A 22593-nucleotide genomic window follows, 5' to 3' on the forward strand; every position below is an offset into this window, starting at 1 on the left:
CAATGCAGTGGTAATTGTTTCAGCAGGTTAACAATTGCGTCTGCAAGTCTATACAAGTCTGATTGTTGTCTTCCGCCTTGCACCAACAATTGTCTACTCACAGTTTTTAGCTAGAAGTTCTTGAAGTGTGCAGTTGAAAAATGGTGTCTCAGTGTTCTGTTGGTGTTGTTATTAATGAAACATGTCATAAAAGTGTGTATGGAGTATATCCTAAAGACATTACTTTAATCGAAGATTACAGTGAAGAAGAAAAAGTGTTGTTTTACGTAAGAGTTGGCCCAAAGGTCAAATCTACATGCAAGTACCATGAAATGAAATACCTAAAAAAATTTCATCACCTATTTGGTCAGTCTTGCATGGACCCTTTTGAGAAACATAATATACCTATTCAATCTATTATTCAATCTGTATATTGTGCAAGCAGTGAAGAAAGCAAAAGAAAAATTTGGGGTAGGTATTAGAATCCATGGAGAAGAAATAAAAACTTTGAGGTTCGCCGATGACATTGTAATTCTGTCAGAGACAGTAAAGGACTTGGAAGAGCAGTTGAACGAAATGGATAGTGTCTTGAAGGGAGGATATAAGATGAACATCAACAAAAGCAAAACGAGGATAATTGAATGTAGTCGAATTAAGTAGGGTGATGTTGAGGGTATTAGATTAGGAAATGAGACACTTAAAGCAGTAAAGGAGTTTTGCTATTTGGGGAGCAAAATAACTGATGATGGTCGAAGTAGAGAGGATATAAAACGTAGACTGGCAATGGCAAGGAAAGCGTTTCTGAAGAGAAATTTAACATCGAGTATAGATTTAAATGTCAGGAAGTCGTTTCTGAAAGTATTTGTATGGAGTGTAGCCATGTATGGAAATGAAACATGGACGATAAATAGTTTAGACAAGAAGAGAATAGAAGCTTTCGAAACGTGGTGCTACAGAAGAATGCTGAAGATTAGATGGGTAGATCACATAACTAATGAGGTGGGGTTGAATAGGATTGGGGAGAAGAGAAGTTTGTGGCACAACTTGACTAGAAGAAGGGATCAGTTGGTAGGACATGTTCAGAGGCATCAATGGATCACCAATTTAGTATTGGAGGGCAGCATGGAGGGTAAAAATCGTAGAGGGAGACCAAGAGATGAGTACACCAAGCAGATTCAGAAGGATGTTGGTTGCAGTAGGTACTGGGAGATGAAGAAGCTTGCGCAGGATAGAGTAGCATGGAGAGCTGCATCAAACCAGTCTCAGGACTGAAGACCGCAACAACAACAACAACAACAAAAACAGCAACAACAAGATACCTATAACAAAAGGTCTGCGAAAAATAATAATTGATGATTATTCTAAAAATAAAAGCCTTTTTGTCAATCTCATACCATGAAAATCATTGTGTCCATCATGTTATTCTAAGATATTTCTAATTCACAAGAGAAAGGACAGTGAAACCTCAGATACAGAATTTTGTGACTTATCAGGAACTATTAAAAAAGTATATACAGCTTGTGAAATCACGGGTATATCACCTGCTAGTAAAATTAGAAAACTAAGTCAAAATAAAAGACCAAGTGCCTTGAACACACAAATTGAGAATGTGGCTGCTACAGTCAAAAAGAATTTGGAAGTTTCATTTCAAAATACAATTTGTACTAAAAGAGATGGAAGTTCTAAAACTTCACCAACCGAATATGATTTGATAGAAAAACTAAATGCAGTACTTCAAACAAAGAGGATAAAATTAAGATTATCAGTTTACTGCTGAATTCTTGGAGCCGAGCAAAAGTTAGTGATGAATTTAATGTGTCAGAACGTCTTGTTAAGTTAACAAGGCAAGTAGTAAAGGAACAGGGAATTTTACCAGCATTATAAAAGAAAAGTGCATCTAATTTTGTAGATGAAAACACAATCAATAAAGTTATTAAGTATTATGACGATAACAATAACAGTCGTTTGATGTCTGGCAAAAAAGACTGTGTTTCTGTGAAAGAAAATGGTTCTAAGATTCAAAGACAAAAAAGGTTAATATTGTTTAATTTTAATGAACTATTCCCTAAATTCAAAAAAGAAAATCCTGACATTAAAATTGGAACATAAAAGTATTGTGAGTTGAGACCAAGATGGTATATTGTTGCAGGGGAATCTGGCATCCATAATGTTTGTGTTTGTATCAGCAGAACTTAAAGTTGATGATAGATGGTGACAATTTAGAGTTGACTATAAAGACTTTCTGGAAGTTATGGTATGCAATATTGACAGTTACAATTGTATTATCAAGGGAAAATCTGAAGATAGTCCAGGCAAACAAGCCTTACTTGACATGTTTGAAGAATCCGAAGAAGACGTTTTGATGCCTGACAATATAAAATACAAATAATGGGTGACACAGGACAGAACTAAAATGGTGACGGTCATAAAATCATGAGAAAGGTTTTATGAAGTGTTGGTGGCTTACCTTGAAAATCTGTAAATGCATCATTTTATTGCAAAAGCTCAAAGTAAATTTTTGAAATACAAAAAGCAAACCTTGGCGAATGATGAATGCTTAGTTCTTGCTGACTTTTCAGAAAATTTATTCCTTTGTTGTTTAAGATGAAGTACAAGGGCACCACTGGGTAAACAAACAGGCCACAGTTCATCCATTTGTATTCTATTATAAAGATGAAGATAAACTAATGAGCGACAGCTTTTGTGTCATAAGTGACTACCTTGAACACAACACTAAAGCAGTGCACATTTTTCAACTAAAATTAACTAACTACATTAAGCAGCAGCACTCTTCCATAAAAGAACTGATTTACTTTTCGGATGAGGCAGCAAGTCAATATAAAAACAAAAAAGATTTTGGGTTTGATGTAGAATGGCACTTTTTTGCTTCATGCCATGGGAAGAATGCTTGTGATGGTGCTGGGGGTACAACAAAGCGAGCTATCACAAAAGCAAGTCTGCAGCGGACCGATGACAATCATATCATAATACCTCAAGAAATGTTTGAATTCTGATATCAAAGGCATTACCTATGTTTTTGTACAATGTGAGGAAATATGTCTTGAAGGAAAGGTACAACACTTGTCAGAAGATTAAAGGCACTTGATCTTTTCATTGTTTTGTACCCCATTCACCCAACTTACTGAAGTGTAAGAGCACATCAACTTCGCCCTGATAGTGAACTTCATCAGTGTGGAAAACTTGTACAACTGGTTCTTGAAAATAAAGACATAGTGGTTTGTGTTTACGATGATCAGTGGTGAATTGGCGAAGTTGATAATATTGACTGTCAAAACCAAGATGTACATGTTGTATTTTATCGCCGTACAGGACCAAGGACATCTTTTAAAAAATTGAGGAGGATCAAGTTTGGATGCTACTTAAAAATGTACTAAGGAAGCTGTCTCCCATGGAACTTACAATTGTGACTGGGCGAACTTATAATCTAATACCCAAGCTGAGTGAACAAATTTCTCAAATGTTCAATGAGCGATGTACTAAAAACAAATAACAAGAGAACAATATAATCTAATTAGTAGGCTTATTTTCAATTAAAAAGTAAGTAATTATCGATATGATTAAATTATATACTGTAACTGATATATTTTATTCCATAAGCCTAGTATTGCAGATGTTAAAAAACATGTTTTTGAATCATGTTTGTAATTTTTTTTCCCATAACTTCCAATTGAATCTCAGAGTTGAAATTTATTCTGAAGTTTGATATCATAAAGGCCTATTAACTGTGAAGTTTTCAGATTTTTATCTGGTCCCCCAACAAAGATATTGCAGGCCAGAAAAAGCAAAAATTAAAAAAAATCCATTTTTGAAAATAGTGTATTTTTTTAAGTGTAAGCTGCTCACCATTGATACTCTATAAAAAGTAACTATACTATACAGTGTAATAGCAGAAAAAATATTAAAGCTGAGAAATTAATCTTTCTTTGGAAAACTACTGTTCAAAAATAGTTTTTTAAATTTGTGGCTGATAATTTTGAACTATTAAAATATATTGAAGAATAAATTCGGCTAAGTGATAATGATGTTAATTTGCAGCCCAGTGTGTGTTGAACTAAATGCATTTTATCTGAAATTCTTAGGACAACCCACTACTGAAGAAATGTAAGAAATGTAGATGCTTGCAAATACAAAAAAACGCATGTGGCCTGGAACAAATGTGGCCGCCATTTCAAAATACTAAACAATATTTTCTTTTTTAAATATTTTTGTGACTACTAAACATTGGGGAATTCACCCAGCAAATATAAAATTTTTCTGAGATGGTCAAGCAACCAATTATTTTTCTCTTGGGCCACTTGATGTGGATTGACCCTGTTAAGAAGCTGTAAAATTGCAGTATTTAATGATCAATATAGAATTAGGGGCATTTGTTTTCTTATGTGGCTGATTTATTTGCACAAGTTGTGAAGGTGGTGGTGACTCAGTAACAGCAGCGAAGGTAACCCCCCCCCCCCCCCCCCCCCGGCCCTACTGCTCTCATAGCAGATTGTAATCTTATGCAATTTTTTTAGGCTGGTTTCCTACTTCTTGATGTCTTTTTACTTCTTGGAAAAACGCATTATGCAATGGGTCATTATGAAGAGGCACTAGATTATTACAATCAAGCAGAATTGCAGTCGTTGACAGAAAAGCATTTACCTAGTCGGAGTCTAAGAATTGTCGCCGAATCGTATGCTATTAAAGGTTAGCATTTTGACATACAGTAAGTACACACGTAATTTATGGCGCCGTACTAACAGATCCCAGTTAATTACATTTGATGGTCTTTCTTATATAGTACTATAATCACAAACCAGCTGTAATTTATGTACTATCAGCTATGTAATGTATGTACCAATGTAATATGTTACAGGGATGTGCTTGGAAAAAGTTCCACCTCTTTCATCATCAAAGTACAAACAGGCTGAATGGGATGAGCAGCGAATACAGTGTTTTGAACTAGCTGGAGATTTAACACTAAGATACCTGCAGGAGCAAGACAAACAGCAGCAGCATTCATCTACCCCAGGTACCCTCATTTGATATTTACTATCAGTTGTGCCGCACTTTCTCTCTCTCTCTCTCTCTCTCTCTCTCTCTCTCTCTCTCTCTCTCTCTCTGTGTGTGTATCTATCTATCTATCTATCTGCTTTATGATTCACAGGTGACCAGTCCAGCAGCCCAGTGATGAGAACTAATAACTCTAAGGGATTTGTTATTTTGTGCTGTAACTTTGCCTCGACTATACTTTTCTTTCCTGTGAAGAATATTCACTCACATTGCCTGGTTACTGAAGAAATGAATTTAATCATGTTGTGTTGGCAGGCATTCAATATCATGACAGACTGAATATAAGTATTTATGAAATCATTTGAGATGATACCATGCTTATCACACTGTGCCAACAGTAGACATTTTGTGTATGGTTTGGAGAAAATCTGCCAGATTTACTAAACTTATTTATGAATGAATGAAACATGCCTTGTGTGCCCGGCCAGTTTGCCCAAAAACCTGGCTAAACTGTCCATTTTACTTCAGGTAGAGTGGAAATTGTTTCCATTGTAATTGTATTATAGTTTGATATAATTCGCCCCAAGCAGATAAAACAATGTAATAGGAACAAATTTAGGTTCTGCACATTTTTCATTACAGGGTTCTTGAGAAACAACTGCAGCAGGTGTCCGGAGACATGGTCATAAAGTGTAAATCTGTAATGGCTTGTCATGGCAGATGTGTGTTGGAAACAAAAATACCATATGTTGCTGCTGCTCCTGACATCGCCATCAATGCGGAGACCAGCTTGATGCTTCTCTCCGTGCTAGTCTCTTTATATCATCTAACTACTACAGCCTACAACCATTTGAACCTGATAACTGTATTGAAGTGTTGGTCTTTCTCTACTATACTCCTCCTCCTTTTTATAAATGTAAAATTGCTAAGAATTTGGGTTTACCTTTCTTCAATCTTATCTCCTGAGTCCTTGGGTATTTATTGCTTTAATGTTCTCACATTTCTTAAGAACCCAAATGTTGCATGTCAGGTGGAATAGTTTTGTTGGGGTGTTCTCTTGAGGACCTCAGTAATTCTAAGATAATGTTATCTACACCAGGTGTACTTATTTCAAGTTAGGTCATTCAGTGTGTATTCCTATACTTATTGCAGAGTCGTATCACACATCTCATTTGCAGCCACTTGGTCTTGTCATTCCATAATATTGTCGTAAATATTCTTTCTATCATGGAGGCTTTTCATAATTTTCTGTAGGTGGCATCTAGCTTACCTATAGTCAGGCATGATTCTACTGTGTTGTTTCTCCTCTAGCAATTCCATCTTTGCCCTGTCCCAGTCAGTCTGTCTATAGGTTTCTGTATTCCAATTTCCATGTTTTATGTGGTTTATTTTTACATGTACTCCAGTGATCAATTAAATCTGTCATCTTCATCTACATCTACATCCATACTCCGCAAGCCACCTGACGGTGTGTGGCGGAGGGTACCCTGAGTACCTCTATTGGTTCTCCCTTCTATTCCAGTCTCGTATCGTTCGTGGAAAGGAGGATTGTCGGTATGCTTCTGTGTGGGCTCTCATCTCTCTGATTTTATCCTCATGGTCTCTTCGCGAGATATACGTAGGAGGGAGCAATATACTGCTTGACTCTTCGGTGAAGGTATGTTCTCGAAACTTTAACAAAAGCCCATACCAAGCTACTGAGCATGTCTCCCGCAGAGTCTTCCACTGGAGTTTATCTATCATCTCCGTAACGCTTTCGCAATTACTAAATGATCCTGTAACGAAGCGCGCTGCTCTCCGTTGGATCTTCTCTATCTCTTCTATCAACCCTATCTGGTACGGATCCCACACTGCTGAGCAGTATTCAAGCAGTGGGCGAACAAGCGTACTGTAACCTACTTCCTTTGTTTTCGGATTGCATTTCCTTAGGATTCTTCCAATGAATCTCAGTCTGGCATCTGCTTTACCAACGATCAACTTTATATGATCATTCCATTTCAAATCACTCCTAATGCGTACACCCAGATAATTTATGGAATTAACTGCTTCCAGTTGCTGACCTGCTATTTTGTAGCTAAATGATAAGGGATCTATCTTTCTATGTATCCGCAGCACATTACACTTGTCTACATTGAGATTCAATTGCCATTCCCTGCACCATGTGTCAATTCGCTGCAGATCCTCCTGCATTTCAGTACAATTTTCCATTGTTACAACCTCTCGATACACCACAGCATCATCTGCAAAAAGCCTCAGTGAACTTCCGATGTCATCCACAAGGTCATTTATGTATATTGTGAATAGCAACGGTCCTATGACACTCCCCTGCGGCACACCTGAAATCACTCTTACTTCGGAATACTTCTCTCCATCTTCTGTGTTATCCTAGAATTTTTGGTGGACATTGGTCATTGTGCTTAGGTTTACCCCTGCTGCCTTCAATACTTCATCTCTGAAAGCAATATGTTCTATTTTTATTATATTCCAATACCCCTTTCTACAATGCTCTTCTTGTACCTCTTGACAATTGTAGTTTATTATTACTTTAGTCCCGCCTCCTAAAATTTGCACCTTCTTTAATTTCTTCAGCTTTAATCTGTATTTCACAATTAATATATGATGTTTAGAATCTGTTTCTGCTCCTGATACTGTTTTGCCAATTAAAATCTGGTTTCTAAACTTGTCTTACATAAATCGCTCGGAAACCTTCTTCTGTCTCAGCTGTATTTCGTCTGTAAAACATCATTATTCTAAAAGAAAGTAATGCGGGCTAATACCTTGTAGACATAACTGCAGGTTGTTGTGACATGGTTTTAAACAAACTGCCAACCACCATCTGAAAACTTCCTGTGGCATAAAATCTTACTTTTAAAAGTAATATGCACATTGGAGTCAGAGGCTGGTTTCTTTTGCTTGGTGTCGGCAGAGAGTTTCTCGTTTTGTGCTCTCAACTTTAGTTCTAACTGGTGTGTGGTACTTTTGTCCAAACAAAACCTCAGCTTCGAGGATTTATCCGTAAATTCTGAAAATGAGTTCGTTCTTTGTAATTTTCAGTAGACACATCAGAGTATTCAGATACCTGTAAAATAAATGAAGAAAACAATGTAACTCACATCACATAAGCACATGGAATGCTGCTCACCACAGTGGTCCAGAATGCTCAGAAAATGGAAAGTACAGTACAGTTTCAGAATGTAGTGTTGTTACAATTATCTGTATGGTCAGTACAATAGAGAGAGTAGGATCAATTGGAAAACCAAAAATCCCATGAACTGACTGGGATTCTGAGATTTTCTGCACCGTATGCCTAAATATAACCCCTCAGCTACTGAGACAATATAACATATACCCCCTGAAACATACTGCTTCACATACTTATGCTTCCTTATGTTTCTTTCATCAATATGCGTGCAGTTGTCGTTTATGCACATGTTCAGTAGTTAAAAAATTAACATGCAATGTATAGTTATTGCTACTCAAGCTGAGAGAGAGTGGAGAGTACATTTATAAGAGATGTTCAACATTATCGGCTGCTGTCAAAACCAACATACTTAACTGTCCACAGCAAATATTTCGAACTTTCCTTTCTTGCTATGCAGCTGAGTGTCTGTCTATAAAATGCCTTTAAACTAGTTACACAAATTGAGGCACATCTCTAAGAACTTTTATGAGATCAATTATTATTTGCATTCATTTGTTGCATTACCTAACCTTACAGATAAAACAAATATATTTTAAGCCTCATCAGTGTGGGAGTGGCGTAGTCACATTTTTATGTGTTATTAACAACTTTTTTATTAATTTAATTTGTATTTGCACATAATAAAAGCATTATTTTGGTATGCAACTACATTGTAAACTGAGGCTTATAATTGAACATGACTTCGGTCTGCGAATTTTCGCCAGTCAAAGTTGCTCCTACTTCACAATGATGCAATCTGGGATTATTGTTTCATTCTGTGTAATGCTAAGATCAAATACTTGATACAGTCAGCCTGAAGAGATCTAACATTGCATGGTCCAACTCGTAGAGTTTACACAATTTTCTCTGCTCTTTGTGAATGTCACTGTTTTTGAATGTCGATTTTGAAAGCGAAAAATCCTCAAAATCTTTACATGGAATTACTATGCTAGTCTTCTCTTTTGTACAGGTTCATATTCACCTCAACCACCGAATCCAGCAAAACATATTGGCCCTATATTGGAAACAGCGTTACAGAGAGCACCTATTCTTTACATGCAGACTGGAAAGCTTCAGTCAGCTGTTTCACGTTACAGGTTGTGTGTGTGTGAGACTAATGTTTTTGGAAATGAAAACCCTAATTAATATCCCACAGATTTTTATAAATTTCATTGTGTTTTGGACAAACAGGGTTATGTTAAGTGCCATAGAGACAGCCGCAACTCAGAGTCTGCGACTTACACTGACACGACGACTAGCAGAGGTGCTACTTCGTGGTGTTACTGGGAAAGTTTATGTTAACCCAGAAAGAGACAGCAACATTTGTAAGTAATTCCTAGTGTCTAGTATGTTGTTCCATATTGTTTGATGCTTACATAAAATTATTTAATTATGAACGTCAAATATAATACTTTTTCTCTGTAGTTCCAAAGAAGAATAAGGGAGTTGCAGAAAGTCCATGGAAACCTCGAAGGTACATAGGTCAGCATCTGTTCGTTCCCCGTACTGAAAATGAGGAAATAATATTGTTGTTATTGATCAGGTAAATATGTCTTGCATAATTTAATGTGTTAGATGAAGTACCCAATTATTAGAGACAATTTGAATGTAATTTAATTTGTACACACTACTGAAGCTTTTAACTTGAAAGTATACTGCTAGTACTTGCATTAATTCTTGTATTAATTCTTGATACTCCCTGCACAGTTTTTTGGTCATTAATAAAAATCAGTATTTTTGTCATTGTAATATAACTTAAGTACTTGTAGTTTTTCTATTGTGTCTGTATTTCATCCCTTGATATTGAAAATGGGACAGATGGCATATTTGTATGTTGTCATCTATATAAGTGTTTGATTTTGCTTCCATTGCACTTTTTGTAATCTTTCTAATGAATTATTCTTTGTCATTTCATCTAAATTTTGTTTGTGTGTGTTCAGTAGCACACTTTTCAATAGGATGATGGCAGTCTGTGTTCTTATGCCTCCTGACTACTTGCAATTAATTGCCAGTTTCCATTTGATCTGTAAAATTCTCTTCGTTTAGCATTGCTTTTCACTGTTAGGAATGAATTCCAGATTCAGCACTTAATTGAGGCTCACAACATGTATCTCAGACATGTCCTACTAACTTAGGTGGTACAGTGGTTAGGTCCACTGCACTCGTGTTCAGGTAGTGTGTTGCTCAAAGTGCCAGCTACCCATTTTGGTCTAGGTTTCACTTGGTTTCCTTAAGTAATTTGAGACTAATACTATGCTGGTTTTTTTTGAAGAGGACATAGTGATCCCAGTTCCTCTCTTAGTGTGATTGAAGCCTGCAATCTGTCTTCTGTGGGACATTAAACCTCACTCTACCTTTTCTGCACTTCCTCTTACCTTCCCTTGTCTTCAGCATGATTCGCCAGAGGAATGGCATATAGTATGTTGCATTTGAACCTTTCCATAGACAAGCATGTGTAATAAGAAGTCATTGAAATATCTTATGCATATGACGTTGGTGTTGGGCAATTTGTACTGTAGTTTGTAATATGTTAAATGATTATTGTGTTTTGCATGGATATGACTCGAGAAATTATTTATGAAATAATAAATTATTTCTCAAGTACCTTCATCCAACTTCGTCTAATATGAAGATTTTGGAAGGAGCTGTTCTGCACACTGTTATTTCACACCTGAGAAATATGGCTGACCATGATGGAGTGTGATGCATTAGCTCCACAATGGTACTCAGGATAGAGAATTTAAAAATGGAAGTTGAATATAGTTAGAATTTGTGAATGGCTCTTAATGCCAGGTTCTTTGTAAATTTGACTGTATTTTGGAATCACTGCAGTAACATCACATACCCTCTCAACCTGGGAAGTTTCATTTCCCCCTCCCCGTCTGGATGCTTCCCTTGCTTATTCAGGCGATGTATATAATGAACTGATTCAGACTATAGACTCATCACAGAATACAGCCCTAGGCCCTGATCAGATTCATAATCAGATGCTTCACATCTGAATGTTACTCAAAGACTCCATATACTCAAGATCAACCATACTAGGCTAGAAGGTATATTCCCTTCACAGTGGTGAGATAGGACCATCGTCCCAATCTTTAAATTGAGCAAAAACCCAACTTTCATTGACCACTACCGAACAATTAGACCCACAGACGTACTCTGCAAACTGCTTGAAAGGATGGTGGCTAAATGGCTGTGCTGGGATTTTGAATTCTGTTTCTGGGGGCTTATCAGTGTGATTTCTGGAAGGAACAATCCACAATCATCTGTCTCGTTAGATTGGAATCGGCATTATATATATATATATACAAAGATGATGTGACTTACCAAATGAAAGTGCTGGCAGGTCGACAGACACACAAACAAACACAAACACACACACAAAATTCAAGCTTTCGCAACAAACTGTTGCCTCATCAGGAAAGAGGGAAGGAGAGGGAAAGACGAAAGGATGTGGGTTTTAAGGGAGAGGGTAAGGAGTCATTCCAATCCCGGGAGCGGAAAGACTTACCTTAGGGGGAAAAAAGGACGGGTATATATATATATATATATATATATATATATATATATATATATATATATATATATATACACACACATATATACAGACACAAGCAGACATATTTAAAGACAAAGAGTTTGGGCAGAGATGTCAGTCGAGGCAGAAGTGCAGAGGCAAAGATGTTGTTGAATGACAGGTGAGGTATGAGTGGCGGCAACTTGAAATTAGCGGAGATTGAGGCCTGGTGGATAACGGGAAGAGAGGATATATTCAAGAGCAAGTTCACATCTCCGGAGTTCGGATAGGTTGGTGTTAGTGGGAAGTATCCAGATAACCCAGATGGTGTAACACTGTGCCAAGATGTGCTGGCCGTGCACCAAGGCATGTTTAGCCACAGGGTGATCCTCATTACCAACAAACGCTGTCTGCCTGTGTCCATTCATGCGAATGGACAGTTTGTTGCTGGTCATTCCCACATAGAATGCGTCACAGTGTAGGCAGGTCAGTTGGTAGATGACGTGGGTGCTTTCACACGTGGCTCTGCCTTTGATCGTGTACACCTTCCGGGTTACAGGACTGGAGTAGGTGGTGGTGGGGGGGTGCATGGGACAGGTTTTACACCGGGGGCGGTTACAAGGGTAGGAGCCAGAGGGTAGGGAAGGTGGTTTGGGGATTTCATAGGGATGAACTAAGAGGTTACGAAGGTTAGGTGGACGGCAGAAAGACACTCTTGGTGGAGTGGGGAGGATTTCATGAAGGATGGATCTCATTTCAGGGCAGGATTTGAGGAAGTCGTATCCCTGCTGGAGAGCCACATTCAGAATCTGATCCAGTCCCGGAAAGTATCCTGTCACAAGTGGGGCACTTTTGTGGTTCTTCTGTGGGAGGTTCTGGGTTTGAGAGGATGAGGAAGTGGCTCTGGTTATTTGCTTCTGTACCAGGTCGGGAGGGTAGTTGCGGGATGCGAAAGCTGTTGTCAGGTTGTTGGTGTAATGCTTCAGGGATTCCGGACTGGAGCAGATTCGTTTGCCACGAAGACCTAGGCTGTAGGGAAGGGACCGTTTGATGTGGAATGGGTGGCAGCTGTCGTAATGGAGGTACTGTTGCTTGTTGGTGGGTTTGATGTGGACGGACGTGTGAAGCTGGCCATTGGACAGGTGGAGGTCAACATCAAGGAAAGTGGCATGGGATTTGGAGTAGGACCAGGTGAATCTGATGGAACCAAAGGAGTTGAGGTTGGAGAGGAAATTCTGGAGTTCTTCTTCACTGTGAGTCCAGATCATGAAGATGTCATCAATAAATCTGTACCAAACTTTGGGTTGGCAGGCTTGGGTAACCAAGAAGGCTTCCTCTAAGCGACCCATGAATAGGTTGGCTTACGAAGGGGCCATCCTGGTACCCATGGCTGTTCCCTTTAATTGTTGGTATGTCTGGTCTTCAAAAGTGAAGAAGTTGTGGGTCAGGATGAAGCTGGCTAAGGTAATGAGGAAAGAGGTTTTAGGTAGGGTGGCAGGTGATCGGCGTGAAAGGAAGTGCTCCATCGCAGCGAGGCCCTGGACGTGCGGGATATTTGTGTATAAGGAAGTGGCATCAATGGTACAAGGATGGTTTCTGGGGGTAACGGATTGGGTAAGGATTCCAGGCGTTCGAGAAAGTTGTTGGTGTCTTTGATGAAGGATGGGATACTGCATGTAATGGGTTGAAGGTGTTGATCTACGTAGGCAGAGATACGTTCTACACTCGTACTCTCTGCTGCAAGTATCACTTCGCCACAAAGAAAAATGATCCTAATCCTACCCCTAATGATCCAACTCCCCAAGACACTATCCAAATTGAACCCTGCCTGGAACAGTTCCGTCCTCCGTCACAGCGGGACCCACCTCCTCTTCCTCAAAATCACCCTCTCCAAACCTTCCAGGAATTTCTGACTTCCAGCCTTGCCTCTCAATCCTTCTTAAAAAACCTTAATCTTACTCCCAACATCACCACTGCTGAAGCCCAGGCTATCCGTGATCTGAAGGCTGACCGGTCCATCGTCATTCTTCCGGCGGACAAGGGTTCCACGACTGTGGTACTTGATCGTCGGGAGTATGTGGCTGAAGGACTGCGTCAGCTTTCAGACAACACCACATACAAAGTTTGCCAAGGTAATCCCATTCCTGATGTCCAGGCGGAGCTTCAAGGAATCCTCAGAACCTTAGGCCCCCTACAAAACCTTTCACCTGACTCCATCAACCTCCTGACCCCACCGACACCCCGCACCCCTACCTTCTACCGAAAATTCACAAACCCAATCATCCCGGTCGCCCCATTGTAGCTGGTACTAAGCTCCCACAGAACGTATCTCTGCCTACGTAGATCAAACACCTTCAACCCATTACATGCAGTCTCCCATCCTGCATCAAAGACACCAACCACTTTCTCGAACGCCTGGAATCCTTACCCAATCCGTTACCCCCAGAAACCATCCTTGTAACCATTGATGCCACTTCCTTATACACAAATATCCCACACGTCCAGGGCCTCTTTGCGATGGAGCACTTCCTTTCATGCCGATCACCTGCCACCCTACCTAAAACCTCTTTCCTCATTACCTTAGCCAGCTTCATCCTGACCCACAACTTCTTCACTTTTGAAGACCAGACATACCAACAATTAAAGGGAACAGCCATGGGTACCAGGATGGCCTCTTCGTACGCCAACCTATTCATGGGTCGCTTAGAGGAAGCCTTCTTGGTTACCCAGGCCTGCCAACCCAAAGTTTGGTACAGATTTATTGATGACATCTTCATGATCTGGACTCACAGTGAAGAAGAACTCCAGAATTTCCTCTCCAACCTCAACTCCTTTGGTTCCATCAGGTTCACCTGGTCCTACTCCAAATCCCATGCCACTTTCCTTGATGTTGACCTCCACCTGTCCAATGGCCAGCTTCACACGTCCGTCCACATCAAACCCACCAACAAGCAACAGTACCTCCATGACGACAGCTGCCACCCATTCCACATCAAACAGTCCCTTCCCTACAGCCTAGGTCTTCGTGGCAAACGAATCTGCTCCAATCCGAAATCCCTGAAGCATTACACCAACAACCTGACAACAGCTTTCGCATCCCGCAACTACCCTCCCGACCTGGTACAGAAACAAATAACCAGAGCCACTTCCTCATCCTCTCAAACCCAGAACCTCCCACAGAAGAACCCCAAAAGTGCCCCACTTGTGACAGGATACTTTCTGGGACTGGATCAGATTCTGAATGTGGCTCTCCAGCAGGGATACGACTTCCTCAAATCCTGCCCTGAAATGAGATCCATCCTTCATGAAATCCTCCCCACTCCACCAATAGTGTCTTTCTGCCGTCCACCTAACCTTCGTAACCTCTTAGTTCATCCCTATGAAATCCCCAAACCACCTTCCCTACCCTCTGGCTCCTACCCTTGTAACCGCCCCCGGTGTAAAACCTGTCCCATGCACCCTCCCACCACCACCTACTCCAGTCCTGTAACCCGGAAGGTGTACACGATCAAAGGCAAAGCCACGTGTGAAAGCACCCACGTGATCTACCAACTGACCTGCCTACACTGTGACGCATTTTATTTGGGAATGACCAGCAACAAACTGTCCATTCGCATGAATGGACACAGGCAGACAGCGTTTGTTGGTAATGAGGATCACCCTGTGGCTAAACATGCCTTGGTGCACGGCCAGCACATCTTGGCACAGTGTTACACCGTCTGGGTTATCTGGATACTTCCCACTAACACCAACCTATCCGAACTCCAGAGATGGGAACTTGCTCTTGAATATATCCTCTCTTCCCGTTATCCACCAGGCCTCAATCTCCACTAATTTCAAGTTGCCACCACTCATACCTCACCTGTCATTCAACAACATCTTTGCCTCTGCACTTCTGCCTCGACTGACATCTCTGCCCAAACTCTTTGTCTTTAAATATGTCTGCTTGTGTCTGTATATGTGTGGATGGATATGTGTGTGTGTGTGTGTGTGTGTGTGTGTGTGTGTGTGTGTGTGTGTGTGTATGCGAGAGTGTATACCCATCCTTTTTTCCCCCTAAGGTAAGTCTTTCCGCTCCCGGGATTGGAATGACTCCTTACACTCTCCCTTAAAACCCACATCCTTTCGTCTTTCCCTCTCCTTCCCTCTTTCCTGATGAGGCAACAGTTTGTTGCGAAAGCTTGAATTTTGTTATATATATCCTTTCGTCTTTCCCTCTCCTTCCCTCTTTCCTGATGAGGCAACAGTTTGTTGCGAAAGCTTGAATTTTGTTATATATATATCTCCAACACTTCATCTCTCTCTCTCTCTCTCTCTCTCTCTCTCTCTCTCTCTCTCTCTCTCTCTCTCTTTAAATGTGTATGACATATGACACAGCTTGGTGTTCTCACATTTTACTTATCTTCCATAACTGGGGCTTTCAAGGCTGCCAACTTGATTTTAATTTGTCAGTTTTTATTCCACTGATTATTTAGTGTTGGAGTTGGTACTTTTCTATGCTCTCCATGGGTCCAAGAGAACAGAGTTCCAGAGGGATCTGTGTTGAGTGTTATATTCTTCCTGATTGCCATCTATGGGCTAGTGACTTCTGTCAGGCTTGTTACATCAGTTGTACCACTGGTCACCACTTTGCTTTATATCAATGACTTTTGCGTTTGGTAAAGCTCCCAATATACAGCCTTGGCCAAACACCAGCTCCAAGGGGCCATCTGCAGGGCCTCTGCTCAGAGCCTTTCCTATGTCATCCAGTTCTCCCCATTAAAAATGAATCGTGCATTTTTGTTGCCTTATCCCTATATATCCTGACTCAAAGGTCTACTGGGGCATCCAACTATTGGATACTGTAACACAGTCCAGATGTTTTGGGACTCCTCTTTGATAAAAAGATGTGTGGCTGCCCCATATTCCTCAACTGAAGATTAGCTGCAAGCAAAAACTTAAAGCTCTCTTGCACACATCTCTAGAGGTATGGTATCCACCCCCTCAGAGGTGTCGTCATGATTGGAAAGTGGTGTGGACTTGCAATTAATACACAGTGGTAAGGCATAGAAAAAGAAACCGTATCAGTTTATTTGGTTTATTTTATCAGGCGTGGGGGGGGGGGGGGGGGGGGAGAACATGGTAAGGATTGCCAGGACGACGAGAGAAAATAACTCCAGTAGCCCCAAATCCATCTCAAAGGAGAAGGGAAAATTCAGAGATGAAGGAACTAAGCCACTTGGTGTCTGCTCTAGGTGCTGGCTCGGAACAGAAGAGAGACTTTTTCCATCATGGTGCTGAGAGCCATCAGTCTCACCAGTCAGGTGATATGGTGATGTGATTTGATTGTCGAGGTGGCTTTGCTGGTGAAGATTCACCAGGTGCTTCACCTCACTGGAATTTATTCCAGGTGACAACTTCTTCATCTCAAATGGAGAACATGTTATGTGGCTGTAAACAGCCTCAAAGAGACGCAACCGTGTTGCTTCGTTTATCTTGGTGTTGTACCATGAAATTACAAATACCAGTAGCCTATCCCAATCTGAGTGTGAGCTGTTCACATAATAAGACAACATTTTTACAACTGTTTTATGAATGTGTTCAACCTTGCCATTACTCTTACTGTGAAATGGCGTAGTTCACCACATCTTTATTTTAAGTAGTCAACACAACTGTACCATATGATTGGACATAGTTATTTTAGCCTCAGGACTTCCAAATGGTAGTGACAAATGATTGACGAAACTATCTCAGTGGCCCTGTCTTCGGTAGGTATCATAATAAAATATTGAGAGAAATGGTCAATGATAGATAAAACATATGTTACTTTGGACTGTCATATGGAAGGGTGCAAGTAAATACAGTGACAGGATCTGAAAAGGCCATGCTGCCTTGGGCAAAGTTTGAAGAGGTATTTTTGGTCTTCATCATTGCATTCTCCTAGCACAAGGGAGATAATTTTGAAAGTATACTTTGACATCTTTCTTTCGCTGTGGCCACCAATAATGACCTGCAATATGTGCTTCATAGCAGTTTTCCCGATATGACATGTCTGTATCCTGCTATGGTGACATTGTTGCAGTATGCATTTACGGATAGCCTTTGGCACTGCAATCTGTTTTCCAAGAGGTATTTTACTATGTAAAACATTTTCTCTTGTAAACAAAATCATGAGGTAACCCATTTCTTGCACTTAACAGATTCTTGTGATCGTTTTGATTCTGATTTAACTTGCCAGGCTTGTGTTTTATTATGTAGACATATTCACTGAATTTTAAGGCCCATCTAACAAGTCTGTCCTGGGATCTTTTAAACTTAAAAGCCATTATAAAGCAGATCTATAATTTCTGTGAATCATCCTCCACATAGGTAACACTAAGTAATGGGTGCCAAAAGCAAGTTCAAGAAGTTCCTGTTTTGTGGTGCTTTAGTTTTGTTCAGTTTGATTCAGCTGACGTGATGGGTAACCAGTTGGTTTTTCTTCACCATCTTGTATTTGACTCAAAATGCAGCTGACAGCTACATTGCTAGCATCATATCACCAGATAAAAGATAGCATAAAATCCAGATAAACCAAGACAGATGAATTTGTATGAATTTCTTTCAATTTTAACATGGCACTCTCGCAATCCACTGTCCAAATAAAAGGAGTTCCCATTCTTTAGTGATTTTGTGAGTGGTTTCTTGGTGGCTGCACAGTTTTCCGTGTAACAATGATAGTAATCAATTAATCCAAGAAATGGCTGTAATTCTTTAATGTTCCTCACCACTGGAAAATCATGCACTGTGTCCATTAACTGCAGATCTAGTTGCACACCATCTGCTCCAATTATATGGCAGAAATAGTGCTCGTGTGGCTGTGTGAAACTGCAAAATTTTCAAATTTTGGTTAGTGTTAGTAACACAAGTTAGCAAGTTTCTGCATGTTCTCTCATCATGCAGGTATATTAGACATAGGGTAAGTGGAAAAGAAGAAGAATTGAATTGAATTGAATTGAATTTTATTTGATCCTGTAAGATTACATTGTGTACAGTAAATGTACGTGTAATATAGGAGATGTCAAAAGTATTAACATTCATTATCACTTATTTTTCTACCCCTTAAGCTTACATTTTTACATCATTGATAATGAATAACAATATATACAGATTTAATGGCATAAGTATTCTGCAACACTGTAAAACCACTTGTGCACCCATATCAATGACAAAGATGGACTGTCTACTATTGATTTTCTATTCCAAAGTTACTTTTGCCATCTCAGCAAGTCCTTCGTGTCTTACTGGAATTGCATTGCAGAAGGCGCAAGGGGTAGTGGCAGAACCACACCCGTTCACATTTCCCGTTACTTTTTTCACTTCCTGGACCTATTTGGTTAGTCAAGCGATGCTGTAGAGACTGACTGTTGGCTCTCATGTGTCCAATTTTTCTACAGTAATGCATGCCGGTGCCAAACACTCAGGAGCCTTATGACCTGGGTGTTTGCAACAAGTGCAGCACACTTTGGCAATGAATGCAGGTCTAGCAGGGTTTACCTTGGAGGAAGATTGGATGAATTGTCGAAACTACTTGTGTAGAAGTGCGAGTCGTACGGCCTCCCCTAGTGTGCTCGGTGAAGCACAGTTTACCTCAACACCTGTCTCTGGGTCAATCCCGTGAACAAATTACAGAGAGAGTTTAAGTTTCACTGAGTAGTACCTCATTCCTTTTGTTTCTTTCTCCTGGCACATATATTCAACATGACACAGCTCTTATTCTGTGAGCAAAGTGTTCTAGAATTTCAGTGTAGGGCAGTAAGTTAGTTCCTATAATAGTTAATGCTATGCTTATCTCCATATCTATCCACTAGCCCTTTTGAAAGGATGTCAAATGCCTTGATTTTTTGAGTCCTTCCACAGAATTTACATAAGCACGTGCCTCTCCTTGCAACTTAGGGTTGACAATGCCTACCAACACTTCTTCACTCCATGGGGACAGTTTGTCTACATCTGATATGTTTTGTATGAAACTATGGACATTTTTTCTTGTTTTGTCAATGAAAGGGGGGGGGGGGGACCAGTAAACCCATTGCAACATCAATTACGGACCTGGATGGAACCGACTGTGGGAACCCCGGAAATGGGGAACCGAGGAACCGAGGCTAGCTTGGGGCATGGTGCTGTATTGCAGTGTTGCATTTACTAATGCTTCGTTAAGGCACCTTTGCAGATCTTCATTCTCCACCATGATTTGCTCAGGCCTTGCTTTCACATCAGGTTCCATCTCCAGTTGTCAACACCTGATCCTGCCGGAGGTATAGTCTGCATTGGAAAGAGGTGTGGGCTTGTAATTAATACGTAGTACTCATGTTTAAAAAAAAAAAAAACTGTCTGAATTTATTAGCTCATGAGCATTTCATGGCAAGGTTTGCCAGGACTAGAGAAGATAACTCCAGTGACCTGAGACCCATTTCAAAGGAGAATGGAAAATTCAAAAATGAAGGAACTAAGCCATTTAGTGTCTGCTCAAGGTGACAGCTCGTAACAGAAGAGAGAGGGATTTCTCAGTCGTAGCAAGAGCCGTCAGTCTCACTAGGCAGGTGATATGGTGACATGTTTTGATTGACAAATTGGCCTGTTCTGGAGTGAACCAGTGGATTGTTGTTGCATCAGCTGAAAGGTGACAGACAAAAGAGGTGGACTCTTTGTAAAATATAAATAATAAAAATTACTCATTTTGAGGGCCTGATGGTACCCTGGTCAACGGGTTGCACTAATCCCTTCCATATTTACCGGGCCCCAGTCTCATTCCAATTGGCCTCTGGGTGCCACATTTATGGCTCAGTGGTACCTCCAGCTTTGTGGTTATTGACTCAGTCCAACATTGTGGAGTAATATGTAGCACTAGCACCTACTGAACTAGTCCTGTAGCCTATCTCCTTGCTGAAGGAGGATCTTCAGTTTCAGTGGTACCAACTATTTCTCACTTATGCAGTCACCATCCAACTACTTTGAATCATCCAACTTATAAAATTCTTTTTGCATACATCCCCAATACAGGCCCTCACGTGGTATCACCAGTTGGAAAGCATCTCGAGGCTCTCTGCCAGGTGCCCCTCCCCCTCCCCCCCCCCCCCCCCCCACACACACACCTCTCTCTCTCTCTCTCTCTCTCTCTCTCTCTCTCTCTCTCTCGCTCTTTCCTGTCCCCACTCTTACCTTTGGTTGGTTCCAATTCCATGAATTAGAACTAATCTATCCACAGTCCTAAAATTATTCACCCCCTAAACCGTCTGGCGTATGTTCCTTCCATTTCTCTTAGTGTGTCAAGGTGTCCGTCATCTACACTGAGTACTCTAAAACCATGGATAGGACGTGGTCTGCTTTTACACCTCCCACCAGTCAGGAACAATATTCATTGTTGGGAACATGTAATGTTTTTATGGTGGATGTGATAGCCATTAACTGAGCCTTACATTTTATTAAAAAGACCTCCCTTGACTGTGTTTTAGTTTGTAGGGAGCCAGTAAGCAGTCACCAGGCAACTGATGTTGCTCTTGGCATCATTTGATAGCAGCTAATCATGACTATATCTTGATCATATTCATACTGCCTACTCAGTGGTGTTTCTATGAGTCCAGAGTCATGTCGTATCCCAGGGCTGTCTGGCTAGGGAAGCCATTACTTGCCCAACATTTACTCTGATGATGCCAGGTGTGGATTTGCAGGTGCAAATAAGATCATTCCTCACTCAGAAATGAAACGCCATCTGGTGGGCTTCTCCTTCTTCTAATAAACTTTGTACATGGGGGAGACTACTGCTGCACGGTGTTCCACCTCCTGTTCCTAGTGGAGGGAATCCACTGTCTCTGCACTTTTCGTAGCACATTAACCCCTAGTTCTATGTTATGTAATGAGCTGCCCCCATGTAGTGGGTTTAGAGTGTTACAGACAATAATAACTCACATCCAGGTGGAATGCCCCCTCCTCTCTCTCTCTCTCTCTCTCTCTCTCTCTCTCTCTCTCTCTCTCTCCCCCCCCCTCTCCCCCTCTCTCTCTCTCCAAGCTACACAAGGTCTTCTGGATTATTTATCTGTGGTATTGGCAGACCACTCACAGACAATTGAATTGGTTCTTCATTTTCTCTATGAGAGTGATTTTTATTCTGAGAATTAATATTTTAAACTACTTTTTTAATGGCCAGGGCAGAGTGACTGAGTTTGGGGCATCTCCCACCACATGCTGGATCTGGGGGACCCCGGACTGTAGCTCCTTTGCCAGCTGCCGTGGTCATCCCTATTTCACCCTGTTTTAATTGTTGCTTTTAGAGGGGACTAGCTCAATTTTCCTGCTGCACCCCATTTTCCATTTTAGAGATAGCACTTCAAGGAATAGGGATGCTGTTAACCTCTTTAACACTTTGACTATAACATATCAGGGGTGGGACGGCTGTGGGAAGGACAACCTCACCACATGTTGAGCACTGGGAGATGCTTGTCGGGCTCTACCCATCTACTGATCTGATTTTCTCTCACCTTATTTTATTACTGAAAGTTCAACTTGTGTTTATTATGGTTTTGGCCTTCTTAGGTTTAGTATTATGACACTCTCAGCTACAAGGCATTATTGATCCTGTTAACGGTCTTGGTGGTGGTGGTGCTGGTGGTGGTGGGAGGGGGGGGGGGATGCAGGTGGGGTTTTCCTCACCACAGAGGAACCCTGGGATCCCTCTTGTATGCTCTGACCCATGAGCTGACCTGCCCCATATTTTTTCTCAGCTTTGGCATCAATATTTCTTTCAGTGCCTCGATTTTGCCACTCCTACTGATGTAATTCATTCAAATATCTGGCTGATGTCACTAACTCCATATGAATTATCTCTGGACTGATAACATTGCTCTTTAGTCCCTTGACCCTAAACAATCGACCAACCATATTTAAGATC

The 22593-nt window shown here is 40.7% G+C and overlaps 1 protein-coding gene across 1 annotated transcript in view; it reads left to right on the plus strand.

Moving 5' to 3' along the window:
* Positions 1-22593, plus strand: part of LOC126248730 (tetratricopeptide repeat protein 7B-like) — a 231957-nt gene that overhangs the window by 75420 nt on the left and 133944 nt on the right. Inside the window, 5 exon segments of the mRNA XM_049950047.1 lie at positions 4512-4683; positions 4853-5008; positions 9141-9267; positions 9362-9495; positions 9596-9713. Coding sequence (XP_049806004.1) covers positions 4512-4683; positions 4853-5008; positions 9141-9267; positions 9362-9495; positions 9596-9713 — 707 coding nt within the window.

Source organism: Schistocerca nitens, chromosome 3, assembly GCF_023898315.1.
Source record: "Schistocerca nitens isolate TAMUIC-IGC-003100 chromosome 3, iqSchNite1.1, whole genome shotgun sequence".
Lineage (NCBI taxonomy): Eukaryota > Metazoa > Arthropoda > Insecta > Orthoptera > Acrididae > Schistocerca > Schistocerca nitens.